The sequence below is a fragment of the Borostomias antarcticus genome (assembly GCF_949987555.1).
Source record: "Borostomias antarcticus genome assembly, chromosome: 11".
Lineage (NCBI taxonomy): Eukaryota > Metazoa > Chordata > Actinopteri > Stomiiformes > Stomiidae > Borostomias > Borostomias antarcticus.
In genome coordinates, this window is record NC_140244.1 from 13,280,081 (window position 1) to 13,298,493 (window position 18,413).

At 45.3% G+C, this 18,413-nt stretch overlaps 2 protein-coding genes across 3 annotated transcripts; both read right to left on the reverse strand.

The window, feature by feature from the left end:
• Positions 1–272: 272 nt before the first annotated feature.
• Positions 273–2,045, reverse strand: kctd6a (potassium channel tetramerization domain containing 6a). 2 transcript variants are annotated; one of them, XM_084445930.1, is made up of 3 exons: positions 1,921–2,045; positions 1,228–1,381; positions 273–1,046 (listed from the first exon to the last, which is right to left on the reverse strand). In XM_084445930.1, the coding sequence occupies exons 2-3, from the start codon at positions 1,252–1,254 to the stop codon at positions 360–362; spliced, it is 714 nt and encodes a 237-aa protein (XP_084302056.1). In that variant the 5' UTR covers positions 1,255–1,381; positions 1,921–2,045; the 3' UTR covers positions 273–359. The 2 variants fall into 2 exon arrangements, with proteins under 2 accessions (XP_084302056.1, XP_084302057.1); XM_084445931.1 differs by having other exon boundaries at positions 1,228–1,405.
• A 2,196-nt stretch (positions 2,046–4,241) lies between these two features.
• pdhb (pyruvate dehydrogenase E1 subunit beta) lies at positions 4,242–13,635 on the reverse strand. Its single transcript, XM_084445441.1, has 10 exons — positions 13,569–13,635; positions 13,427–13,486; positions 12,578–12,685; positions 9,184–9,246; positions 9,054–9,089; positions 8,610–8,895; positions 7,425–7,539; positions 6,516–6,603; positions 6,297–6,438; positions 4,242–4,707 (listed from the first exon to the last, which is right to left on the reverse strand). The coding sequence occupies exons 1-10, from the start codon at positions 13,602–13,604 to the stop codon at positions 4,562–4,564; spliced, it is 1,080 nt and encodes a 359-aa protein (XP_084301567.1). The 5' UTR covers positions 13,605–13,635; the 3' UTR covers positions 4,242–4,561.
• Positions 13,636–18,413: the final 4,778 nt, after the last annotated feature.

Sequence of the window (18,413 nt, forward strand, 5' to 3'; positions counted from 1 at the left end):
AGCCAGCCAGCCAGTCAGCCAGCCAGCCAGTCAGTCAGCCAGTCAGCCAGCCAGCCAGTCAGTCAGTCAGTCAGTCAGCCAGTCAGGTAGTCAGGTAGTCAGTCAGTCAGCCAGTCAGTCAGTCAGTCAGTCAGTCAGGTAGTCAGGTAGTCAGGTAGTCAGGTAGTCAGGTAGTCAGGTAGTCAGTCAGTCAGCCAGTCAGTCAGCCAGTCACTCAGCCAGTCAGTCAGTCAGCCAGTCACTCAGTCAGTCAGCCAGTCAGTCAGCCAGTCAGTCAGCCAGTCAGGTAGTCAGGTAGTCACTCAAGTCAGTCAGCCAGTCAGTCAGCCAGTCAGCCAGCCAGTCAGGTAGTCAGTCAGTCAGTCGTCCACCTTGCGGGCGAGTCGACAGAATGTCCAGTGGTGCTCCACGGTGTTCTCATTGGCCCTCTCGCTCATGTGGTGCACGCGCGTGTTCCTGATGGTGAAGCCCTGCTTGGAGATGTAGTCCACCAGGTGCACCCTCAGGGACACTTCCTGGTGGTAGTCGCATGGGCCGAAGGTGAACGACACCTGGAAGTCCCTGGTGTCCATCATGTGCTTGTTCCACTTGGTGAAGCTATTGGAGATGCCCTCCAGCAGGGCGTGCACCTTGGTGGTGATGGTGAGCTGGGTGATGATGACCGCCACGGGGTTGGAGTACTTGGAGAGCTTGCGCGTGCTGGAGAGCTCCACCACCTCCTGGAAGGTATCCAGAGGGTACAGGGGCTTGGTGTCCACCAGGCACTGGATCAGTGGCTCGATCTGGTAGAAGTCCGCCTCTTTACGCAGCAGCTCTGTCTCCTTGAAGTCGAAGGGCAAGGTGAGCTCGGAGGTGCGCAGGAAGTTGAGCACGTAGCGGAAAAGCGGGCCGTCCCGGTCGATGAAGTAGTTCCCCTGGGCATCTTTGGCGGTGGGGAAGTCCCCGCGGAACATGGCGCCCAGCATGGAGTCCGGGTAGCGCTGCAGCGTGGATAGGGAGGTGGTGTACATGCAGCCGCCCACGTTCAACGTCACTGGATCCCTCATCTGAAAAGCAGTATAAAAAAATAAAAAAAAAAAAAGGCTACATGAAACATTGTCCAAAACCGATAGACATACTCGAACTCATGCTTCTCAAATATCACATTTTGCTATGTACAGTAGTGTGTGTATTATTGCCCTGGTCAAAGGAAGGGTTCATGTGTGAATACACCCTGTTGGGACTCACCATACAACCCCAGTCTCCATTCTCCATTCGCGCAGTTGGACAGATGCCCTTCCTCTGCAGGAAGGCGGGTGTCTCAGATACCTGCACACCGATTTCTCACAACTGCAAAGTCACTTCGCCCAAGGTGATACGACATCGCCTTCTGCTGGTGAGACTGGAGATAGCTATCGTTAGCTAGCTAGCGGAGGTAAAACGGTTAGCTAGCTGTCTCTGTCTCTAGCTATTTTCTTGATAGCTTGCTAAGAGTTTCTTCCTGCTAGGTACATAAAGAGAGGACCTAGCACTAGTCAAATTCACGTTTGCTCCTGGCCCCTTCCCCGCTGTTAGCTAGGCTACTTGCTAGTACTACTAGTAATAAAGAGAATTGAGATGGACATCCTAATGACCCATCGCTATGTAGCTCGCTAGCCAGCTCACAAACCCCTTCTAACCAGTATCTCTATAAACAGCACACTAAGGCTAGTGTGTGAAAATTAACTAGTTAGTACTAGATAACGTTAACTTGCCGGAAATAAGTTTCACCAACCTTGAAAATTAGCCATATGGTGCACGTCATTAGCACTAGCTAACTAGCTCGATACGAGACAAAATCAACTGAATTGTCAATTCTCAACCAACTAGCTAGCTAGTCGCTAGGCTACACATCAAACATTAGCTACAATATCGGTAGCAAGCAATAGCATGCTCCCTTACCTGTATGTGTGTATTGTTAACAATAATTCTGTTAGCATAGTCCTGTAGTCTGCAGCTACTACTATACAACAACTAGCTACAGAGGAAAAGCTTCCATCATTTCTGTTCATGCTCCATGCTTAACGCTCAGCCACGCACAGTAAAGGTGACTGCGCCACAGTCTGCACCTTGAAGCCATCAGGATTCAATGATTTCAAAATAAAAGTACAGAATATGTAATGTAATTTTCCATTTTTCCATTTTCCAATTTACTTAGCCTACTTTCTGGAAGATAATATACTGAGGAACTACTATGTTCTACTTACAGAAAGGGAAGTAGACAAGGCCTAGATACATGCTAGCATTTGATTATAATGCCAAACATAATATTAAAATGTAGCTCTCAGCATCTGGTCTCACTGTGGGTCAAAGGTCATCACTCATCTGCAGGGTCCAGTATTTCAAAACATTTAATCTGGATCAGAATGTTCCATATTTTGTTATCCCTTTTTGCTATCCCAGATGAAATTGATCTTGTAGGTTTTATCCTGGTTTTCCAATCAGATATCATCATTCTGATCCAGATACCACAAGATCAGGATTACAGAATCTAGATTTGCAGTCTTTGGATAGGCCTCTGTTGGTCAAAGTAATACAACATTTCACTGACAGACATGTGCAAATGTTGGGAAGTCTAAATCAGCACTTAGTACAGCAATAAGTGCACAATACATAGGGCAGAAATGCATAATTTGGGTCTGGTCATAACCATCTGTCTGGTCTAATTATTCTACCCTACAAAGGCAAAATACCTTAACTTCATTTTTGGTCGAAAATTTGGTCAAATATCTTGAGTCAATTGTGTTGCTTTTTCAAGAAAATAGTGGGTTGTCTTTGCAGTAACCTCCAAAAGCGCAACAGAACCAAGGCAGAAGGCCTTAACATCAGTTAAGGTTCATTGTCTTGGCTTCACAGCACTCTGAAACTTTAGAGTTGAGTTATGGTACTCTGCCTTTCTTTTGCTGTGCATCATATATTATATTTATGTTCATATTACATTAAGCCTAATTGTGCCATGATCACTAGATTTTATGTAGATGTTATCATTATTCTCATATAGTGATTCAAGAGACAAGATGGCTATTGGGATCTGGTGAGGCAAGAAACAGAGAGAGCAGAGAAACAGATCTCTCTATCTGAGGAGTAGATTAAACTGAACTTGCTTCAACAGAGGGAAACAAAACTTTGCATTTGTCTCTAGAAGAAAGGCTGCCAGCGCTAAGAATGAGTGAGACATTGACGCAGGGGAAGGCGGGGAGGTATATTTCCTGTTGTCATATTGTGTGCTTGCTGCTGGGACAGTTGAAGACTCATTTCCTCCTGGATGTAAAACATATCTAAGGACCAGAGGCTCTGGTGGGACCAGGACTGAGGACATGAGCAGACTTGTCTGTTTCTTCATGGTGGAGTTTCATGTTTGGTTTTTGAGCTGGCTTGGGCTATGTTATTGGTTTTTCTATGGTATTGACTTGTCTATGTTATTGACTTGTCTCTGCCCACTCACAAGGATTTGAGTTGAACCGCCATTTTTGTTTCATCTTATCAAAACCCCTCTGAACTTCCATGTTGATTCAGTCCCTCAGCTTCATGTGAACTGACATGTTGATTCAGTTCCTCAGCTTCATGTGAACTGACATGTTGATTCAGTTCCCCAGCTTCATGTGAACTGACATGTTGATTCAGTTCCTCAGCTTCATGTGAACTGACATGTTGATTTAGTTTCTCAGCTTCATGTGAACTGACATGTTGATTCAGTTCCTCAGCTTCATGTGAACTGACATGTTGATTCAGTTCCTCAGCTTCATGTCAACTGACATGTTGATTCAGTTCCTCAGCTTCATGTGAACTGACATGTTGATTCAGTTCCTCAGCTTCATGTGAACTGACATGTTGATTCAGTTCATCAGCTTCATGTGAACTGACATGTTGATTCAGTTCCTCAGCTTCATGTGAACTGACATGTTGATTCAGTTCATCAGCTTCATGTGAACTGACTCGCTAGCTCAGTTCCTCAGCTTCATCTCTGGCAGAATTGTAATACACATGCAAGTGTGTTGGTTTCATTCCTGTACCTGCAGCATTTCCATGTGGCACTGGTTGATTTGATGGCCGATACTCATACTGTACATACTTTGATGATACTCCCATGAGACTTCGATTTGTTGTTGTTGTGAATCTTGGATCTAGCAGAATTGTAATACACAAGCAAGTTTGTTAGTTTAATTCCTGTAAGCGTTCCCAGGCTGTTGGGCATCATAAGATTAACACATATTTGAGACCGTGACAAACTTGGGTAGTTTATTTCTGTTATTTCATTTACATCAACTAAATACATTGGCGTTGTACAGTACAGGCTATAATAAATACAGCTCCTCACAACAAAACATAAGAGCCTTTTTGTTGGGTCAATGATATCTACGATACTAAGCTGGTTCCGCTGTCTGTTTAACCAATCCAGAGACAGAATTAAATTAAAGTTATTTTTCATCCATGAATATGAGAATCCACAATTGACAGGTGAAGTCGATATAATTTATTTATTGGCAAATTAACAAAGGCGGCGAGTATTCCAAGGGTAAGGGAACATTAATACAGTATAAGGTTAAACATTCAGTGTCTTTTTCACTGAAAAGATGATGTCCTTAATCTGAGGGATGCTGTTGTCTTCCAGGATCTTTGCGTAGGGCATGGGGATGTCCACACCGGTCACTCGGGTAGCAGGGGCGTCCAGGTAGTTAAAAGCTGGACCTGCAACAAACATGGGAAACCGTATAAAATTAATTTATCTTTTCAAAAGCATTTCACTAGGGACTTTTCAAGGAGCTTTGCTTGGAAATGAGACAACTACTGCTTCCACCAGCAATGGTGCTGTATCTATTAAGGGTGTGGATTTTTTCCCACTGACTAATAAACCCATGACCACACCAGTATTACTGTTAACACCAACAACTACAGTATAAGAGAGCCCTTAGTTTCATCTTTAAAATTAGACCTTTCCACTATTTTGAACACCACTGTTATTTATTTGTATTAAAGCATGTATGCACAGCACCGACTATAACGTTTATATCTTTACCGTGATCACACATTTGCAGACAAGCGTGGAGGCATAAAACACCAAATACAGGATACTCATGACGGCACCTGCGCAAATCTCTAGGCTGCTAGAAAAGGCTGCTAGAATAAATAGGATGCTAGAATAAATAATGCTAGAATGAGGCTGGTGGGAGGTGGCAGAGAACGACGTCACCCACGAGGTCACCGCGGTACAGTACACACCAACAGCTCGGAACAAAATGGACGTTAGCTAGCCTTGTTTGCCAAACCAGTAGATAACAACGCACTATGCGGTATTCTGCGCTTACAAGAGGTTGCGAACATGTCCTCAGATAACAGTTGGGGAATACTGTGTGTACACCTGATTTAATGAGAAATAATGCAGAAATGCCAATAAAACAGTATTACTAAAGTTTCACTTAGTTACACAGGGAGCTGCCATCTTAAGCTAGCCAGCTGTAAAGGTTGGAATGAAAGGATGAACATGTGGAGGTTTGGTGTATAGTCCCATAAAATCATCCCCATCAATCACCCGGGTGGGAGTCCAATGGTCTCACCGCTACTCTACTTGTGCAGTGGAGATCAGCTAATAACACGCTTAGTCTATTTCACAAATATGAGTTTTTATTATTTGATGAGTGGGCGCAAAAATTAAATAAGTAAAACGACGGTGGAGGTTGAGAACAACGGTGGCCAGTGTTAAAGTAATAATGGGTGAATTCACTGTGTATACCCCAACACTGAGTAAGGGCCTGTACACACTACACACTACATTCAGGACGATTTTTCGTCACAAAGTGTCCAGCGTTGGGCCCGATTTTGAACATCGGGAACGCCGAAAAGCCTTGTAGTGTGACATGATCGAAGATCAGCAATTTGGCGTCTAGGACGCCCTACGGCACCCTGACGAAAAGTCTAGCATGTTAGAATTGTTTGTATTTTCCTGCCTAGTCTGACATCTCCTGAGACCCTGCCTACGATGTACCTGGACGTTGACCAATAGGATGACAGTATGTATACATGTGACACATGACATCATTTTTCACAGGTGTTTACAGGTGTCACTGCGTCGCTCGTCAGACTTGACTTGCCAACTCACACGAGCACCTCTCATAAACACAGCTTCAGCCAGCTGAGCCACCAAAAAGCTACAGACTTGAGACTAGAGACTTGACTTGGCGTGGGTGGGCTGTATCTATACCCAGGACAGGAGTCCAAACAATTCAACTCGGTTACACTGGCCGCACAACTATGACCAATGAAATCAATAGCAAACGTACCCTCCATGATACTGGCGCAAATCTCAGCTCCGACACCGAACTGGGGCCACCCGCCCTCCACGGTCACCAGATGGTTGGTCTTCATCACGCTGGCCTCAACGGTGCCGATGTCCAGAGGTCTGATGGTCCGCAGGTTAACCACCTGAGATCGAGAACGACTGTGATGACTCAAGCCAACGCACGCTAGCGATGACGAGGATGGTTCTGGATCTCTCTTACCTCACATTCGATCCCCTCTTTGGCCAGGACGGCTGCAGCATCCAGACAGAAGCTCACGTAGCGCGAGTGCGTCACCAGGCTGATGTGACTACCTGCAGAAACAGCATTACACAGACCTCTAGGGTTTAATCCACCACAGCAGTGACAGACACACACAGGTTAACGGTGGCACAGCACAACACAAACACACACAACCTCAGGTCACCGCTGGAATTTGTTCTCCGCATTTTCCCCCTACAAGCTGTCCTTATGTACTGCATATTTTATTCTATTTTTATATTATATCTTTTAGAAAAGCCTCCTATGGACTGGTGTTGAAAATTAGCACTTGTGCTACGAACACTTAAGCAATGCATCTGGTCTGTCCACTGGGACTGTTCCAATGGAATTGTGATGCCCATAGTAAATAAAAGTTTTGTTTGTTTCATTCATTCATTCATTCTCCAGGGGCAGTCAGGAGCAGTGGGCAGCCTCATCAGTGGCGCCCGGGGACCACGTCCAAGTGCTCAGTCCAGGTCCTCTGGTCAGGAACCAGACTGAAGAGCATCTGTTCTTCTGCATGTTTTTCATATTGGGTTCTTAGGGAGGAACCCCTTGTGAACACGGGGAGAACCTGCACACACTGCATAGAAAGGCCCGGAGACCTTGCGGTGAGGTGACAGTACTAGAACCTCAGTTCTACGTGAGCGCAATGCTGGGAGCTGGGGTGGAACCGGGGGCCGTGGGATCCCCAGCCAGACGCTCTACCTCCAGAGCTACGTCCCGCCCCTTTGAACACATTGACCTGCCCTGGGAACGCTGGGAACGAGCTCACTATGTATGGAAGCTCTGACCAGGAGGCCAGGATGAGAACTAAATCATGTGGAAAGTAAGCATACACTATCAAACATATTTCCCATTTCATGCTACCTACCCTGTCGTTCAACCTTGGCCTTCCCGATGGGAATGGTGAAGTCCTTGGACTGGGCCTCCTCGGACATCTCAAAGGGTACTCCATACATCAGCTCATTCTCCAGGAACACCACTGGACAAAACCAAAACAGGGAATGAATTCATCATCACCATGGAAAGACACTGTGAATGTCGACATCACATCACCATGGAGACACTGAATGTCGACATCACATCACCTTGGAGAGACACTGTGAATGTCGACATCACATCACCATGGAGACACTGTGAATGTCGACATGGCCTCAGAAGATCCTACTCCGCTAGGGGGAGGGGTTAATTCATCAGGCAGTTTTCTAAAATTACCCAACGTTCCATAGCTACATGATGACCCAACGTTCCAGAGCTACATGATGACCCAATGTTCCATAGCTACATGATGACCCAATATTCCAGAGCTACATGATGACCCAATGTTCTATAGCTACATGATGACCCAATGTTCTATAGCTACATGATGACCCAATGTTCCATAGCTACATGATGACCCAATGTTCCATAGCTACATGATGACCCAATGTTCCATAGCTACATGATGACCCAACGTTCCATAGCTACATGACCCAATGTTCTATAGCTACATGATGACCCAATGTTCTATAGCTACATGATGACCCAATGTTCCATAGCTACATGATGACCCAATGTTCCATAGCTACATGATGACCCAATGTTCCATAGCTACATGATGACCCAATGTTCTATAGCTACATGATGACCCAATGTTCTATAGCTACATGATGACCCAATGTTCTATAGCTACATGATGACCCAATGTTCTATAGCTACATGATGACCCAATGTTCTATAGCTACATGATGACCCAATGTTCTATAGCTACATGATGACCCAATGTTCTATAGCTACATGATGACCCAACTTTCCATAGCTACATGATGACCCAATGTTCCATAGCTACATGATGACCCAATGTTCCATAGCTACATGATGACCCAATGTTCCATAGCTACATGATGACCCAATGTTCTATAGCTACATGATGACCCAATGTTCCATAGCTACATGATGACCCAATGTTCTATAGCTACATGATGACCCAATGTTCCATAGCTACATGGTGACCCAATGTTCCATAGCTACATGATGACCCAATGTTCCATAGCTACATGAAAAAGTTTTTACCGGGGTTGTCGTCTCTGATGGCGGATTTGAGGAGCCCCTTGGCGTCTTCAGCGCTCCACGGACTGACCACCTTGAGGCCGGGGCAGTGGCCGTACCAGGCGGCGAAGCACTGGGAGTGCTGGGCAGCCACCCCTGCGGACGCGCCGTTGGGCCCCCGGAACACGATGGGGACCGACTGGCGACCGGCTGACATGTAGAAGGTCTTAGCAGCAGAGTTGATGACTTGGTCGATGGCTTGCATGGAGAAGTTGAAGGTCATGAACTCACAGATTGGCCTCAGTCCTGCCTGAAAATAGGACAGGGAGATCCAGACATCTTTCACTTGTAAACACATAGACATGGGTCACAAGATACATGGAAAAACACCTATTCTTCTATATATTAATATATATATATATATATATATATATATATATATATATATATATATATCAGACTTCTTACCATTGCAGCCCCAACTGCAATGCCAGTGAAACCCATCTGTGGAGAGCAGCAGAGAACACGCGTAGTGAGAAGGAACCCGAGGGATCGTTAGTGACGTGGTCATGAGGAGAGACAGCAGGCTCTTTCCTACCTCTGTGATCGGCGTGTCGATGATGCGCTTGTCTCCGTACTTCTTCCACAGGCCCCTGCTCACCTGAGGACACGGTCAAGTCAGTCGCAGAATAACAGCCACCACATCATTAGAGACAACAGCCTGATAAATACAAACCCCTGGGATGCACGGTTGAGTCATGAGGAGTAGTCCCTCTCGTCTGTCTGAGTCATGAGGAGTAGTCCTGTCCCTCTCGTCTGTCCGAGTCATGAGGAGTAGTCCTGTCCCTCTCGTCTGTCTGAGTCATGAGGAGTAGTCCTGTCCCTCTCGTCTGTGAGTCATGAGGAGTAGTCCTGTCCCTCTCGTCTGTCCGAGTCATGAGGAGTAGTCCTGTCCCTCTCGTCTGTCTGAGTCATGAGGAGTAGTCCTGTCCCTCTCGTCTGTCTGAGTCATGAGGAGTAGTCCTGTCCCTCTCGTCTGTCTGAGTCATGAGGAGTAGTCCTGTCCTTCTATTCTGTCTGAGTCATGAGGAGTAGTCCTGTCCCTCTCGTCTGTGAGTCATGAGGAGTAGTCCTGTCCCTCTCGTCTGTCCGAGTCATGAGGAGTAGTCCTGTCCCTCTCGTCTGTCTGAGTCATGAGGAGTAGTCCTGTCCCTCTCGTCTGTGAGTCATGAGGAGTAGTCCTGTCCCTCTCGTCTGTCTGAGTCATGAGGAGTAGTCCTGTCCCTCTCGTCTGTGGGGGGGGGGATCATCGATGTGCTGGTCCTATAGTGCTCTAACCCAAACCCCAACCTTAACCACAACGCCAGTCTCGCACAGCCAGACCTAGTCTGACTCAATGGATGTAGGTTTTGGGTTGTTGTAACTTCAATTCATTATATAATAAAGTTGTCCTCCGAAGAGGGGGTGGTGGCGGGCCAGGAAAAAAATAAATAAATAGGATGTAGGTTTTGGGGATAAGCCTTGTCATTCGTTTATTACCGCCCAATATGTGGTTGGCCAATCAGTGGCGATGGGAGATTCTCCCAGACTACATGAAACAACAACCTAGCATGCTCCGCTGAAGACAATTGTGATTGGTTTAAAGAAATACAGAGTCCAACCCCCCCTCCATCCCCAAATGGTAATTAGTCCAGCCTGACCTTTCTCCAGTGCTGGCACAGCGTAAACGAAGTGTGGAGATAGGTCTGGCTATGTAGAAGTGTGGAGATAGGTCTGGCTATGTAGAAGTGTGGAGATAGGTCTTGCTATGTAGAAGTGTGGAGATAGGTCTGGCCATGTAGAAGTGTGGAGATAGGTCTGGCTATGTAGAAGTGTGGAGATAGGTCTGGTTATGTAGAAGTGTGGAGATAGGTCTGGCTATGTAGAAGTGTGGAGATAGGTCTGGCTATGTAGAAGTGTGGAGATAGGTCTGGTTATGTAGAAGTGTGGAGATAGGTCTGGTCTGGTTATGTAGAAGTGTGGAGATAGGTCTGGTCTGTTTATGTAGAAGTGTGGAGATAGGTCTGGCTATGTAGAAGTGTGGAGATAGGTCTGGCTATGTAGAAGTGTGGAGATAGGTCTGGTCTGGTTATGTAGAAGTGTGGAGATAGGTCTGGTCTGGTTATGTAGAAGTGTGGAGATAGGTCTGGTTACGTAGAAGTGTGGAGTAGGGCTGCTCGATTATGGCAAAAATCATAATCACGATTATTTTGATTGATATTGAGATCACAATTATTCAACACGATTATTCATTGAATTTCTTAACAAATCAAATTATACATCGACTTTGATAACAATTAACTTATTAAATGTTGACAGTGGCTTTTCTTTTTAACAATGTTCTTTGGATTAGATACATTTCTCCCATGGGAGACAAATAGTGAACCTTGACCTTGATAAATAAATAAATAAATAAATAAATAAAAGTGCCAAAACTGATAAATAAAGAAGCTTTAAAGCACCGCCACCACCACAGAAGAAGACTACCTCTGAAAAATAATTTCACTAGGACAGAATGCATCTAAATAACTTATTTAATGGTAGCGCCGAGGCTTCAGAACCCAGCATTTGTTAAAATAGACCCTTTTGCTTAGGTGAGTGAAGTTTCATGTTTATCTGACACTTGTAAATATGAGCGCCTCTCCTAAATAGGCCGACACTGATTTATTTTGACGGTTAAGTGAATGGACCGGCAAAGGACTGTTGTCTGGCATGAGCGAGCGGAATGTGACAATGGGCAATGGGACTGAGAAGGGCTGCTTTGAGGGGCAGCTACGACTGCGTAGCAAATTTTACACACTGTGTCAACATGGTCCAAATCTGTCTCCGCGAACCCATAGTGTTTCCACACCACTGATGTTGTTTTAGCTCTCTTGTCCACCTCTCTTTCTGCTGCCATAATCTTCTTGTTTTGTTCGAGAGGAGCATGCGTGCGCCTCGCTTGACAACTCGTCTTGCTCTGAACTAAAGTGTTTGTTTTGGGGCTTTGGGGGATGGGGGAGGGGTCAAGCACAGTATAGCTGTGTAGGGTGCACTTGATTTGTGCAAAAACGTTTTATGGCGATTATTTTGTTTTAATGATCGTTGACAGCCCAAATCTTAATCTAGATTAAAATCCGATTAATCGAGCAGCCCTAGTGTGGAGATAGGTCTGGTTATGTAGAAGTATGGAGATAGGTCTGGTTATGTAGAAGTGTGGAGATAGGTCTGGTTATGTAGAAGTGTGGAGAGTTGCTTGTTGCCGTTTCATGTAGTGAAGGGGACTTTTGAAAACAGTAATATGCAGATAGCAGAAGGGGAGGAGTCTGGATTGAATCTCCCGGCCAATCAGTGGCCTGATAGGGGCAGGGAGATGTTCCTGTCCCCTAATTATGAGGGCCATCTCCAAAACCTACACCCGCTGATTCAGACTACCCTAACCCAAATATGGATTTATGCTAAAATGCATTAAATTGATGAGTTAATAAACAGCGGCCGTAAGAATAGACGTGCCCGCTATTCTTACGGCGGCATACCACTACATTGAATCAATACAAAAACATGCCGTAAGAATACTCACTGCCTTTTGTGTGACTAAATTTACATTTGCTATTCAAAATATTCTCGTGGTAATGTTATCAGTCTTGGGGAGCTAGATAGATAGCCTAGTAGCTCTGACAGATAGCCTAGTAGCTCTGATAGCCTAGTAGCTCTGACAGATAGCCTAGTAGCTCTGATAGATAACCTAGTAGCTCTGATAGATAGCCTAGTAACTCTGATAGATAGCCTAGTAACTCATTCTCAGCTAAAGTAAAATAGGAGAATGTTGAAATAATTTTCCAGGACAACACAAGATTTTCAAGGATATGTTACTTTTTCTCTCATTTTCCATGTGTTTTCCATGACTGGAAATTGGTAACCTGTTTTCCAGGACGCGTGGGAAGTCACTTCCTGTAAATTAAGCTCATTCTCACCTTGTATGCACCGTCATACTGGGCCACCTCCTCCCCTAGCAGGAAGACTCTCTCGTCCCTCTCCAGCTCCTCGTCCATGGCCTGGTTCAGGGCATCTCTCACTGTTACCTGAGCAAACAGAAGAAGAGAACAACTCTATTCATACCTTCATGTCATAACTCTCCAATAACATCACACCAGTCTGTACCCATAAACAACATCATACCAGTTTTAACCAATACATAACATACCAGTCTGAACCAATCAATAGCATCATACCAGTCTGAGCCAATCAATACCATCATACCAGTTTGAACCAATCAATAAAGGCTGGGGTGAACAGACCTGGAGCGCAGTAATAACACAGTCCTAATCGTTACGACAGAGCCATGATGATTTCAAAAAAGTACATAGCTGCTGCCGTTACTGGCACAAGACATCTACCAGATCGTATGTTTAGGTATCTAGGTCAAGACTAGTACAGAGACATTTAGAACCTGGATTCATGGTATTTCTTCACTCATTGTCCATCTACCGATCACATCTTAGCTATATGAAAAGTTATTTCTTATATATATATACTTATATGAACTCTCTTATATGAACTCAAGCACATTTGGATGTCTCAAGTCTGTCAGCAACTACAGTAACAGTAAGCCGTCATCTCTCCTCACTATATGACAACACGATGACATCGAATCATAAGTGCGCGTTCTATAAAAGCTAATTACATTTTCACTTGCCACATTAAATCCTACTTATTGTATATTCCTTATCGTCCTTGCCAATCAAACATCCCTAGTCTGTGAGACAACTACTGAAGGTTAGGTAGCAGGCTAGCTCTGCTACATCACTGCACTGGACAGCGACCTGCAAAGATGCTGGCGGTGTTCTGTGGAACTCCCTGCGCAGGACCGCCGACACGGCATTCTGTAGAGCAAAACAAAAAAGCACTCGTTAATATGTAATTATTACACATTATTACACATTTTAAAGTCAAACTAATTCATACCCTTCCTGAGCCAAGAAAACACCTCAACGACGCCATCTTTGACCTCTCCTCTGATCAGGAAGCGAGGCTGGTGCGTAGTAGGGATTCGGTCCAATCAGAATTACTTTTACTGTGGGCGTCTGTTAGAGAGCCAATCAGAACCACGCTACTGTGAAGAAAGCGGAAAATCGTCACTGAACTGAAAAAAATCCAAGGGCAAAAGCAAAGAAACCAGCATCTCCAACCCCCCGACGCATGGGATAAACAAAACGGTTAAATATAGAATAGAATAGAAAGTGTATTCTTGCCATATATAACCAGTACAGGTGCAGGTGCATTAGAAATCTTGGAATCGCTTGTCCTTACAGTATCTTATCAGTATTAACTAGTTCCTCATTCCAGTTCTAGGTACGCAGTAGACATTTAAATGTTCCTGGCACTTTAATATCCGTAGTTTATCAGAGTCATCCTAATCTATTTATACCATCCAGTCATGGATGACTGTGTCGTGTGTCCATGATATAGGCTGTGCAATTAAATAACATTTAACAAGTATACAGTTGTGCATTCATTGTCTATCGTATCAATCAGCTTTTATTGACAGACTCATGGTCCATTAAAACACACAACAACAACAATAAAAAGACAATAATACCAGTGTTTCCACATATGTGACTGGTATCGCACAATGCTTAGGATTAGACAGCAGCATAATGATGGAATTGTGAGAAACATTCAGTCGGCAGATAAATTTGTACATCAAATTTCCCAACAGGAACGTGTTGACTGCATTGCAAAACAATTCACTTGCACTGCATCACCTTGGTTTTTTAAGCAATAAGTGCATACAATCATTATAAGCAAATTGGAGCTGGTGCGCAGTCATGTTGGAACAGGAAGGAGCCATCCCCAAACTGTTCCCACAAATTTGGGAGCATGGAATTGTCCAGAATCACTTGGTATGCTGAAGCATTCAGAGTTCCCTTCACTGGAACTAAGGGGCCAAGCCCAGCTCCTGAAAAATGTCCACTTCCTGTTCCAACTTGACTGCGCACCAGTGCACAAAGCAAGGTCCATAAAGACATGGATGACTGAGTTTGGTGTGGAAGAACTTGACTGGCCCGCCAGAGTCCTGACCTCAACCCGATAGAACACCTTTGGGATGAATTAGAGCGGAGACTGCGAGCCAGGCCTTCTCGTCCAACATCAGTGTCTGACCTCACAAATGCGCTTCTGGAAGAATGGTCAAAATTCCCATAAACACACTCCTAAACCTTGTGGAAAGCCTTCCCAGAAGAGTTGAAGCTGTTATAGCTGCAAAGGGTGGGCCGACGTCATATTAAACCCTATGGATTAAGAATGGGATGTCACTTAAATTAATATGCATGTAAAGGCAGATGAGTGAATACTTTTGGCAATATAGTGTATATATTAAATAGGGCAGGTGAGCATAGCACCCCCCCTGGTGAACTCTATTACCAACACCAAATGGTGCAGGGACTGCATTGCCCCATTTAATCTGCATGCTCTGGTTGGCATACCAATATGCCAGGATCCTAGTAATGCTGTCGGGCACTCCTCTTTGACTCAGTTTGAAAAACAGTTTATGATGGTTAACTCGATCAAAAAGCTTAGAGGCATCTATAACACCAATCAACACAGAAGAATTCTGCCTTCTATACATTTCAACCATTTATTTCAGGGCATAAATACATAGACCAGTACCATGATTAGCCTTGAACCCAAACTGGTTGTCTGTGGTACCAAAATAAACTCTCCAGGATTTTGGATAATACACTGGCTAGAGCAATCTGTAGTTGTCCAAGCTCCCCACCCTGCCTGCTTGGTCCTTCTGGCTTGCAGGTTTCAGGTGCTCTGCAGTGATCTGATCTGAACCGCTTGCTTTGTTATCAGCTAGCTAGTAATTCCCACTGTATCACTGTTGGCAATGTTGCTGTTACGTCCCCTACTCAGATGTAATAAAGGTATAATAAATAGGGGGGAGAGGGGAACGCAACAGCCTGTGTCTAGACCCACCAGGCCGATGTAACCAGACAGTAATATGGGATGGAGTGCTGTACGGAACCAGGCAGGGAAACCAAAAGGTACCGTTCGTCACAAAAAAAGGATTTATTACCACCCACAGAACAAGTGACAATGAACAGAAACACCACAAGACGACAAAACCACAAAGGGTGAATAAATGAATTAACAGAGGGCAGGAGATAAGGGACCTAGGGAGAAAGACTGTGAACGGTATATAGGGGGAAGGCCGCCTGCTGATTGGGCAGGAGATGATTGGGGGAGTTGATTGCTGATGGCAGCCAGGTGGTAGCAGTGGCAGTCAGGAGGATGGCAGGAGACAATGATTGACAGGACAAATGACAAGGGAGGGAGCACACAGCATGGACAGACACCTGGGGGAGACAAATATGAACAGTAACAAAGCACAAGACAGAACCACACAATCCGTAACAGTTGCCCACTTTGTAGGGGTCACTTTTAACACAATTAAACAGCTCAGAGTAATTTTGTCTCCACAGCTCAGCTATGTTGTGGGTTCCAGAGACTCCCTCTATGGTACATGGTAACGATGTACTGGCCCTGTTCAGAGCTCTCACCTGCTTCCAGAAGCCAGTAACATCGCTACCAAGGAGCTTTTCAGCCATAGAGTTCGCTCTCAATACTTGTTCATGTTTGCTGACATAACGAACTGCAGCATTAGTCATGTTTTTGTGATCCAGGACAGGCTCCTCTCTGGGCCTCCCTGCCAGGATCCAAGCCTTAAGAGCATCCATGGCTTCAGCATGATGAGCAGCCACATGCTTATTCCATCCTGGCTTGATGAGCAGCCACATGCTTATTCCATCCTGGCTTGATGAGCAGTCACATGCTTATTCCATCCTGGCTTGATGAGCAGTTACATGCTTATTCCATCCTGGCCTGATGCTGTGTCTTTGATCAGAGTAAGTAAAGCATGGTCTACTGGTCTACTATCATTACAATTCACATCAGAACACAATATTGCATCTTTGGGTAGATATACATCACTCATGTACAGTAAGGTGTTCAGTTGAAATGCTGTCAGGTGTTCAAGTGGTGGAGTGTAGGGGGGGGGGGGTAGCTGTCCAGACAGAGGGGTGGTGGGGGGGGGGGGGGATAATGGGTCATGGTGGTGCGGGGGATCAAGGGGGGTCTTTAGGGTCAGTGTACTGCAGCCATTGGCTGTTAAGCTTGCATCAGGAGAGAAGCTGTTGTGGAGCCTCTCCTTCGCGGTCCTGATGCTCAGCCATCTTCCGTCTCTCCAGCAGGATGGTGTGAACAGGTGGTAGCTGGGGTTGTTGGTGTCTTTTGTGATGGAGATGGCCTTCTTGCGGCAGCGCTGGTTGTAGAGATCCTCGATGGTTGGGAGCTCCACACCGATGATCTTCTGCGCTGTCTTCACCCTCTGGATGGCGTGCCTGTCCTGGGTGGTGGTGCTGCAGTACCAGGCTGTGAGGCCTCCAGTCAGGATGCTCTCAATGACGCTGCGGTAGAAGTTCACAAGTGTTTGTGTGCTCATGCCCCATCTCCACAGGCACCTCAGAAAGTAGAGGTGTTGTTCTGCTTTCTTTAGGATGGTCTCTGTGTTGTGTCCAGGTCGGGTCAGTAGATTCAAGATTTCTTTTATTTGACACATATACTGAAATGTTGCTGCCAGCTCCAAGATTATGCTACAGATAAACTCTAATACTCAATTTTTACAAATTGTAATTTGAATCCCTAGGAATTTGAAGTGGCTAATTCTCTCCACTTCCTCCCCGCTGATGATGATGGGGGCGGGGGGTGTGGCTTCTTCCTCCTCTCCTGAAGTCCACAATCATCTCCTTTGTCTTGCTAGTGTTCAGGGTCAGGTTAGTGTTCAGGGTCAGGTTGTTGTCTTGCTAGTGTTCAGGGTCAGGTTGTTGTCTTGCTAGTGTTCAGGGTCAGGTTGTTGTCTTGCTAGTGTTCAGGGTCAGGTTGGTGTCTTGCTAGTGTTCAGGGTCAGGTTGTTGTCTTGCTAGTGTTCAGGGTCAGGTTGTTGTCTTGCTAGTGTTCAGGGTGAGGTTGTTGTCTTGCTAGTGTTCAGGGTCAGGTTGTTGTCTTGTTAGTGTTCAGGGTCAGGTTGTTGTCTTGCTAGTGTTCAGGGTCAGGTTGTTGTCTTGCTAGTGTTCAGGGTCAGGTTGTTGTCTTGCTAGTGTTCAGGGTCAGGTTGTTGTCTTGCTAGTGTTCAGGGTCAGGTTGTTGTCTTGCTAGTGTTCAGGGTCAGGTTGTTGTCTTGCTAGTGTTCAGGGTCAGGTTGGTGTCTTGACACCATGTTACCAGGTGTGACACCTGGAACAAAGTTGGGGGAGATCAGGCCCATCACTGTGGTGTCTTAACAGAAAGGAGGCTTTGGCGACAGTGTTGTTATTACATCTTAGTTAAATCTATCAGTCTGTCAAGTTGTCAGTACACTAAGGGGCGAATTCACTAAAGGATTGCGCAGCTTTTCCTGACGCAAAGCCTGTGCAAATAAGTCAAAAATAATCTTTGCTATTCACAAAGCCCTCGCAAAGGGTGAAATACGGTGTTAACTGCGTTGCCTTCCTCATAGCGTTTCTCTGCGCCGGTGTTATTAGCGGATATTTAAATTAGGTAATATGGGCGGAGAATGTTCCCCTTTCTATGCAAATGAACATTATTGCAAAATCCGCCCAATTCACAAAGATCAGCGCCAATTGCTTCACGCAGTTAAAGTGAAATTAATTGCGTTTTCAGTACGTGGTGGTATTTAAGCGCAAGGGGTGTGTCGGCCAGCCTTTCCGCTGATCATGGCAGCAGTGATTGTTGCGAGGCGAATTCGGC